The 9,986-nt window shown below is 39.2% G+C and overlaps 1 protein-coding gene across 2 annotated transcripts in view; it reads left to right on the top strand.

Moving 5' to 3' along the window:
• KPNA1 (karyopherin subunit alpha 1) overlaps positions 1-9,986 on the top strand; it is an 85,679-nt gene that overhangs the window by 70,339 nt on the left and 5,354 nt on the right. For both annotated transcript variants that reach the window (XM_017508177.2, XM_017508178.2), the window contains exons 11-12: positions 1,703-1,828; positions 4,413-4,540. In XM_017508177.2, coding sequence (XP_017363666.1) covers positions 1,703-1,828; positions 4,413-4,540 — 254 coding nt within the window. The remainder of the gene's footprint in view (positions 1-1,702; positions 1,829-4,412; positions 4,541-9,986) is intronic.

The following is a 9,986-nucleotide window of genomic DNA, read 5'->3' as shown; positions in this document are numbered from 1 at the left end:
AAATCTGGAGGCAACAGATGCTGGACAGGATGTGAAGAAATAGGAACACTTTTATGCTGTTGGTGGGAGTGTAAATTAGTTCAACCATTGTGGAAGACAGTGTGGCGATTCTTCAAGGACCTAGAAATAGAAATTCCATTTGTCCCAGCAATCCCATTACTGGGTATATATCCAAAGGATTATAAATTGTTGTACTATAAGGACACATGCCCACAAATGTTCACTGCAGCACTGTTTACAATAGCAAAGACCTGGAACCAACCCAAATGCCCATTGATGATAGACTGGACAGGGAAAATATGGCACATATACACCATGGAATATTACACAGCCATCAAAAACGATGAGTTTGTGTCCTTTGTAGGGACATGGATGAACCTGGAAACTATGATTCTCAGCAAACAGACACAAGAACAGAAAATCAAACACTGCATGTTCTCACTCATAGGCGGGTGTTGAACAATGAGAACACATGGACACAGGGAGGGGAGCATCACACACTGGGGTCTGTTGGGGGGAACTAGGGGAGGGACAGCAGGGAGTGGGGAGTTGGGGAGAGATAGCTTGGGGAGAAATGCCAGATATAGGTGATGGGGAGGAAAGCAGCAAATCATACTGCCATGTGTGTACCTATGCGACAATCTTGCATGTTCTTCACATGTACCCCAAAATCTAAAATGCAATTAAAAATAAAGTAGCTTCTGCTTCTGGGGAGGCCTCAGGAAACTTAAAAGTCATGGCAGAGGTGAAGAGAAAGGAATGTTTGATGTGACCTGAGCAGGAGCAAGGAGTGGGTGAAGGTGCTATATACTAGAACAAAACCAAGAGGATGGTGCTAAACCATTTGTGAAGGACCCATGATCCAGTCACCTCCCACCAGGCCCCACCGTCAACCCTGGGGATTACAATTTGACCTGTGATTTGGGTGGGGACACAGATCCAAACCATATCATGGTTAAGACCCAATTTTGAAAAAAATGTTTTTCAACTATTTAGTTTTTTATTTTAGTTCTGTCAAAGCCACTAGTCATTGGAAGAAGGGATTACCTTTTATTATAAACTTTATAAATAGCTCCCTTTGTTTCTATATCTGTGTTCTCTATGTTTAGTGATTTTCAAACTTGCCATACAGTATTTTAATCAAACTTTTATCATTTTAGTTTCTAGTAGAGTAGGTCTCCTTCTCCATGTGTATTTGTGTTACCTCCCTCACTGTTATAAACTGATAGCTGGGGTCATACCTTTTTTATCTTTGTATCTTATAAAGCACCTGATATATTTCATTAAGTATGTATTGATTCATTGACTGCCAGGTAGTGTGTTATCAGAGGACCTAAAAATCTGAGACTCCTGACTTTCTGGCCAGTTGATATATCTACCCGTTCAGAAGACTTATGCTATTGGGATAAGAAGGCGAATGAGTAATCTTATTGTAATTGCTAATAATAACATTATTGTATCTTCAGTGCAGTTTAGCAGTTGTGAATGTGTACAATGAAGCTGGATTGATAATCTTAGAAACTAATTCTTATTCACAGTGAATGCTTATTTTTATACCTGTATAAGGTTACTTATTTATAAAATTTCAAGGGGAGATGTTATGTTTTTGTCTAAATTTTTACTCAAATATGTTCCTTAGGTTAAACATTTACTTATATTTAGAACAATACAATAAGTAAAATTTTCAAACTTTTTCTTTTAGGTAATTTTGAATTGCTCAGCTCTGCAGAGTTTATTACATTTGCTGAGTAGCCCAAAGGAATCTATCAAAAAGGAAGCATGTTGGACAATATCTAATATTACAGCTGGAAATAGGGCACAGATCCAGGTAACCTTATAGGACCTATCTTTCACTATTTTTATTGAAAAGAAAGGTTTTTTTCAGTCACCTTTTAAAACATAATATTGTTTTCGGCCGGGCGCGGTGGCTCATGCCTGTAATCTCAGCACTCTGGGATGCTGAGGCCGCGGATCACTTGAGGTCAGGATTTGAAGACCAGCCTGGTTAACATGATGAAACCCTGTCTCTACTAAAAATACAAAAAATTAGCTGGGTGTGGTGGCAGGCGCCTGTAGTCCCAGCTACTTGGGAGGCTGAGGCAGGAGAATCACTTGAACTCGGGAAGTAGAGGTTGCAGGGAGCCAAGATTGTGCCACTGCACTCAATCCTTGGTGACAGAGCTAGAGACCATCTCAAAACAAAAGAAAACAAAACAAAGCATATATTGTTTTCACTATTGCTTTGAAGACCACTAACTTCCAATGTTGTTGTCTTATTTCATAGTTAGCATTTTACTTTATCCTAGCTTATAGATGTTAAGTCTTTTGAAATTTACACTTAAGCCTTTGTTTTTCTTGTGCCTTTAATATTTGACGTTTTACTAAGATCCAAGAAATGGTGTCTTGTATTTTCAAAATGTTTTGGTGGGCTTTATGCTGAACATATTGGCTTTACTCTTTCCGAGTAAGATACGTATTTTTCCGAGGGACCCACGTGGTAGAGTGCCTCAGATTTTCATGAATTTTTGGATACCCATTTTTCTTTTTTTTCTTTTTTTTTTTTTTGAGACGGAGTTTCGCTCTTGTTACCCAGGCTGGAGTGCAATGGTGCGATCTCGGCTCACCGCAACCTCCGCCTCCTGGGTTCAGGCAATTCTCCTGCCTCAGCCTCCTGAGTAGCTGGGACTACAGGCATGCGCCACCATGCCCAGCTAATTTTTTGTAGTTTTAGTAGAGACGGGGTTTCACCATGTCGACCAGGATGGTCTCGATCTCTTGACCTCGTGATCCACCGGCCTCGGCCTCCCAAAGTGCTGGGATTACAGGCTTGAGCCACCGCGCCCGGCCAGATACCCATTTTTCTTTAGTTACTTGGTTTTTACTTTTGTCTTTTTATTGGTGGGAGAGTAACTCAAGTGGAAGACAACCAGTGGGCCACAGTGTTCAGCCTGGGCAATGATCAAGGATGGAGCAATGGGTAGGAAAAGATGTAACACAGACTTAGAGGACTTTCGAGATGAGTGGAAACGTAGGGGTCATCTAATCCAAAATTTTCATTTACTCAATATATTGAAGTATCCATTACATTGTATCCCACTAATATGTACAATTATTATTTGTCAATAAAATTTGAATAAAAAGATGAAGTGGCTCATGGAATTAAAATGATTCACTCAAGGGCACCTCTAGTAAATGACAGGACCAGGGTTAGGTGTCTTTCCACTAATCAGCTTTATCAAACTTTGTTGACTTCCTTTACTGGTATAATAGTTTTTCATCAGAAAAGCATTTTGTCCGCAAAATGCTGAATTAGGAACTGAATATAACAATTTGTAGCATTCATATGAGTTGATTTCATCTGTATTTGATTGCCTGTCACTACCAGGCTTTTTTATGCAGAACTTCTCAGTTTCTTAATGTAGGAAATAGTATAAACCCATGTTAGGTACTTGAGCCAGGGAGAAAGTAATTTTGGGAAGGCTACTTTAGTATTAATACATGATTGGGATTGAGTAAAAGTACTCCATCCAACTGTTAGCCTTATTTTGGTAATCTGGGAGGTGGTGGCTTAGAATAGGATGGCAAAGGAAAGGAAAAAGATGGATTCAGGATTTTTAAAATTGAGAATGTAAATTAATAGCCTTTGTGAACTAGAGAGGCTTAAAAGGAAGCCTGATGATGATGTGTTTGGGGTGACTAGCAGACCTAATGTAAACTGCTGGCTACCCTGGGCTGATGCTTCAGTGAGAAGTGAAACCTAGAGAGTTTTCACACATCCAAGATTGCATGCTATGAGAGAGTAGAATAGCAGAGGAGCAGAAAATCAAACTGTTATAATTTGTTACCATGGACAGAACAAAAGAGGACAGTAAAAGAGAAAAGAACTCAGAGAAAATAGGAGATTATAAGATCACAAACTCCAGGGAGGATGTTATCAGTGATACCAAGTACAGCATAAAGGTTAGTATTATTAGGTTAGTATTAGCACAGTGGCTCATGCCTGTAATCTCAGCACTTTGGGATGCCAATGTCAGCAGATCACCTGAGATCAGGAGTTCAAGGCCAGGCTGCTGAAACCCTGTCTCTACTAAAAATACAAAAATTAGCCGGGAGTTGTGGTGTGCGCCTGTAGTCCCAGCTACTTGGGAGGCTGAGGCAAGAGAATTAATTGCCTGACCCTTGGTGGCGGAAGCTGCAGTGAGCCAAGATCACGCCACTGCATTCCAACCTGGGCAACAGAGTGAGACTCAAAAACAAAGGTTAGGTATAATCATGTAACTCTTTCCAATTTATTTTTGACAGGAGAAGGGGTGTTAATAGTGAAACTAGCTTAGAAACTATAATTAATATCATGAATATTTTTAATAAATCTGATAGTTTACCTTTTCATTTAAATTTTTCTTTAATTTTAGACTGTGATAGATGCCAACATTTTTCCAGCCCTCATTAGTATTTTACAAACTGCTGAATTTCGGACAAGAAAAGAAGCAGCTTGGGCCATCACAAATGCAACTTCTGGAGGATCAGCTGAACAGATCAAGTAAGTACCAATCAACAGCATCTTGTAAGGTTAAAAAAAATTGTTATTGTGTCTCTCACTTTATAATCTCCCCATGTATTACCTAGAGTGAATGATTACCACCTTTGTGGGGAAAGGTGAGAGATGATCTTATTAAATAAGAATGTTTAGTTCCAGTCCTTAGGAAAATTGCCCTTGGTGTCGTAATTATACTTAAATATGTATTCTTTATATTTCTCCCATTTCTTTTTGCTGAAGATAAACCTGGGATATAAGAAGTAAGGCATAGTTGAGGTTTGAGGCAATAGAAGTCCTTACAGAACTTCAGCCTACTCTGGAGCTACTTGGTCAGAAATATCTTGGGTAGTCTCAGTTACTTGTAGAACTTAGAGCCCAAGTTGAATAACTCACTCTTGCCCTTTCTAGTTTAGATGTCTTAATAGTAGAGTTGAACCAGAATTGAAAGAGTGATATGTCTTAGAGTAAAGGGCCAAATTTACTAGAGGCAGGTGTCTTCTAAAGTGCTATGGTATTTAGTTGTTAAAGGAAGAGATCTGTAGCAGCTTGAGACTTAAATGGCTCCCTTGGTAGCAGCTTAATTGAGATGGAGTCTTGCCCTGTTGCCCAGGCTTGAGTGCAGTGGGACGATCTTGGTTAATACAACCTCTGCCTCCTGGGTTTAAGTGATTCTTCTGCATCAGCCTCCCAAGTAGCTGGGATTACAGGTGTGTGCCACTGTGCCCAGCTAATTTTTGTATTTTTAGTAGAGACAGCGTTTTGCCACATTGGCCAGGCTGGTCTTGAATTCCTGAGCTCAGGCGATCCACCCACCTTGGCCTCCCAAAATGCTGGGATTACAGGTGTGAGCCATCACACCTGATGTGCAGCTTATAATCTTAATGTGTAGAGGAAAACATAAATATGGATGGGAATCAGTTCTTCAAAGGATCATCATCATATAATTAAATGCAAAATTCAGGACATCTAGTATTTCAGATAGGGGAAGAAAAGTAATGATGAAGAGAAAAATGAAGCCTACACCCAGCCTGTGTTAACTTTTCTTTATAGAGAATCCAAAATTAGAGAAAGATGGCTTCAAATACGTGCTAAAGCATTAACTCCCTACTCATATGTGGTATCAGACAAACCTAGCTACTTCTTATATTGTTGCTTTGTGGATTAAATGTAGCCATTCAACAGATCCTAATTTTCAATGTTCTGTTTGGAATTAAAAAATAAAAGTAGGGAAAATAAGAAGTGTGTACCTGAAATAATAAAATTGCAAACAGATTAAATGCAATAGCTATGTTGGTATAGTTCATCATGGGCAGGTTATGTAAGGGAGACTTCAGGTGATCTTCAGAAGCACGTTATGTCTGAGGTTTTTCTCCAACCTCCAAAATTCTAGTTCTAGGGTACTGCGATTTTAAGTATGCTGTCATCAGATGGTAAAAATATGAAGTACTGTAGAATAGTTATTTGAATAAGCTGTATGTTCAAATTCACATTTATAATTATTGTTTATATTTTATAGTGAATATATTTTCTTAATTGAAATAAACCATAAACATACATATTTTATTATGCCATCTTTCATGAGAAAGTATTCGGGAGTATTTTGCTCTGTTAGAGAAGCGTAGAATTGCTACTGTACCTTTTTAAAATCCAGCATAGCTGTTTATAATAAAGTTATCAATATCTTAGCAGTTTCTTCTTACCCACATGAAGAGTTGTCTTGAAAGAATGTCACAAAAATATTACAGTTCAAATTACAAAAAACAAACTGACTTTATCACTTATAAAAGACAGCTTATCTGGCTTTTGCTTATTCTTGCAGATAACCATATTTGGATGCAAGAAACAATTAGAGTATTTTAGGAAATATTTTGGCCAGGTGTGATCACTCACGCCTCTATTCCAGCACTTGGAGGCTGAGGCAGGCAAATCACTTGAGGAGTTCAAGACCGGCCTAGCCAACAGTTAGAAACCCTGTCTCTACAAAAATTAGCTTGGTGTGTTGGTATTCTCCTGTAGTTGCTGTTACTTGGAAGGCAGAGGTGGGAGAATCACTTGAACTGGGGAGCACAGGTTGGTTGCAGTGAGCCAAGATCATGCCACTACACTCTAGCCTGGGAGACAGAGTGAGAGACTGTCTCAAAAGATAAAAAAGAAGGCTGGTAGCGGTGGCTCACGCCTATAATTCCAGCACATTGGGAGGCTGAGGTAGGTGAATCAGCTGAGGTCGGAAGTTCGAGACGAGCCTGATCAATGTGGAGAAAACCCATTTCTACTAAAAATACAAAATTAGCCAGGTGTGGTGGCACATGCCTGTAGTCGCAGCTACTCGGGAGACCTAAGGCAGGAGAATTGCTTGAACTCTAGAGGCAGAGGTTCCGGTGAGCCAAGATCACACGACACTGCACTGCACTCCAGCCTGGGCAACAAGAGCGAAACTCCATCTCAAAAAAAAAAAAGAAAAAGAATATTGTAGGAAATATCTAGAATTTTAACTTGAATATAATCAAATGTTAACACATATCTAACACCTGTTCTTAATGAGGGATAAGGATTATTAACTGAAAGAGATGAAACTTACCATTTGTATAGGGATTTGGCAGTTTTGGAGGGGAGAATAGCATGAGGAAAAGTGAAAGAATGCAGTGTTTTTGGAGGTGGCAGGTCGATCTTGCTATAGGTCATTCTTTCACAAGCATGATTAAGTAATTGATTGGTGGACTTTGAATACTGGGATGAAAGCCTCAGTCTTGGGTATTGGGAAGACTTGGACTGTTTAACCTCATGAGTGATATGAAGTAAAGCCTGTGTCTAGGTTCATTATTTTTCTGTATGGATGTTCAGTTGTTTTAGCACTGTTTATTGAAAAGTTGGAATCCCTTCTCCATTAAATTGCCTTTGCTCTTCTGTCAAAGATCAGTTGACTGTTTTTGTGTGGGTGTTTTCTGGGCCGTCTATTTCTTTTGTGTGCATGAATTTGCAGTTTATCTGAGAAACACACACACACACACACACACACACACACACACACGTAGTACAGTATAGGAAGTCCTCACTTAATGTCATTGATAGGTTCCAGGAAACTGTGACTTCAAGAGAAACGTATATCAAAACCAGTTTTACCATAGGCTAATTAATATAAATCAGTTGAGTTAATACTACGTGAATATTTCTGGTCAAGGAAACATCACCAGCCTTCAAAATATAGACCCAAACCTTCTAATATTAAACATTGAAACAGATATGAGCTATACATACATGTAAGAAAGATTAATAAAAACAAGTACAATAATTATCCAATTTTTGGTGAATCTGTGAATGATGGCAGTAGTAGTGGAGGTGGGTTAAATCAAAAAATACCTATTTACAAAACAAAAGTTACTATGAGCATCTCCTACCATCCTACCACCACACAACTAAAAAAGCAATAATAACATAAAAAATGATTCCCAGCCCTGAATAATTTAATGAATGAAATAAAAATACATTTGAGACCTTCTACAAAGATTAAGCAGAAGAAAGAATTATTATTGTCTTTTGAAATAACCCAGTTGGACATGAATGAATGAATGAATGAATGAATGAATAAAATAATTAAAAAAGAAAGCCTAAATGGCATATAGTATGCCATCAGGAGAACAGACACGTCTGGGCCCTCTATTTTGTTCCATTGATTTTTTTTGTTTGTTCTTTCACCAATACTACACTGTCTTGATTACTTCAGATTATAATAAGTTGATAATGTCAGTCCTCCAACTTTGTTCTTCAGTATTGACTATTCTGGGCCTTTTGCCTTTCTGTATAAACTTTAGAATCAGTTTGGTGGTATCTATTTTTTTTTTTTTTTTTTTTTTGAGACGGAGTTTCGCTCTTGTTACCCACACTGGAGTGCAATGGCGCGATCTCGGCTCACCGCAACCTCCGCCTCCTGGGTTCAGGCAATTCTCCTGCCTCAGCCTCCCGAGCAGCTGGGATTACAGGCACGCGCCACCATGCCCAGCTAATTTTTTGTATTTTTAGTAGAGACGGGGTTTCACCATGTTGACCAGGATGGTCTCGATCTCTTGACCTCGTGATCCACCCGCCTCGGCCTCCCAAAGTGCTGGGATTACAGGCTTGAGCCACCGCGCCCGGCCCTTGGTGGTATCTATTAAATGCTTGCTGGGATTTTGTTTGGGAGTATCACATTGAATCTATAGATCAAGTTGGGAATAATTGCCATCTTAACAATATTGAACCTTCCTGTCCATGAGCATGGAATATTTCTCCATTTTTAAAGATCGTTTTTTCATTTCTTTCATCAGTTTGTAGTTTTCCTTATATACATCCTGTTGTACGTATTTTATTAGATTTATACTTTTTGTTGCTAATGTAAATGAGATAATAATTGTCTTTTTAACTTCAAATTCCAGTTGTTCATTACTGGAATACATGTTATTAGCCTTGTATCATACAACCTTCCAAATAAGTACTTTGGGGTTTTCTACGTAGTGATGTCATCTGAAAAGAAAGACAGTTTTAATTTCTTCCTTCCTAATCTGTATATTTTTTATTCCCTTTTCTTATTGCATTATCTGGGTCTTCCAGTGGTGTTGAATAGGAGTGGTGAGAGAGTACATTCTTGCCTTATTCCCAGTCTTTTTTTTTTCCTTCTTGTTTTGAGACGGAGTTTTGCTCTTGTTGCCCAGGCTGGGGTGCAGTGGCACAATCTCAGCTCACCACAGCCTCTGCCTCCCAGGTTCAAGCGATTCTCCTGCCTCAGCCTCCCAAGGCATGCGCCACCACGCCTGGCTAATTTTGTATTTTTAGGAGAGTTGGGGTCTCAAACTTTCAACCTCAGGTAATCCACCCACCTCAGCCTTCCAAAATGCTGGGATTACAGGTGTGAAACCACGGCACCTGGCACCTTATTCCCCGTCTTTCTCAATCACTAAGTATAATGCTAACTGTATGTTTTGTTGAGATTCTTTATAAAAGAATCTCTTAAGAAAGTTCTGTCTATTCTTTGTTTGCCGAGATTTTTGTGTTTGTGTGTGTGTGTGTTTGGTTTTCTATTTTGAGATGGAGTTTTGCTTTTGTCACCTAGGCTGGAGTGCAACGGCATGATCTTGGCTCACTGCAGCCTCCGTCTCCTGGGTTCAAGCAATTCACCTGCTTCAGCCTCCCAAATAGCTGGGATTATAGGCGCCCACCATCACGTCCGGCTAATTTTTGTGTTTTTGTTAGAGATGTAGTTTCACCATGTTGTCCGGGCTAGTCTCGAACTCCTGAACTCAGGTGATCTGCCCACCTTGGCCGCCCAGAGTGCTGGGATTATAGACGTGAGCCACCATGCCTCGCCTGTTTGCTAAGTTTTTATCATGAATGGGTATTGGATTTTGTTACATGCTTTTTTGTATCTGTTGAAATGATCATAAGTTGATTATATTGATTCATTTTTTTTTTTTTTAAT

Source organism: Cebus imitator, unplaced genomic scaffold (genome assembly GCF_001604975.1).
Source record: "Cebus imitator isolate Cc_AM_T3 unplaced genomic scaffold, Cebus_imitator-1.0 Scaffold387, whole genome shotgun sequence".
NCBI classification, from domain to species: Eukaryota; Metazoa; Chordata; class Mammalia; order Primates; family Cebidae; genus Cebus; species Cebus imitator.
Note: the sequence above shows the minus strand (reverse complement) of the source record. Positions and strands in the feature narration are given on the sequence as shown.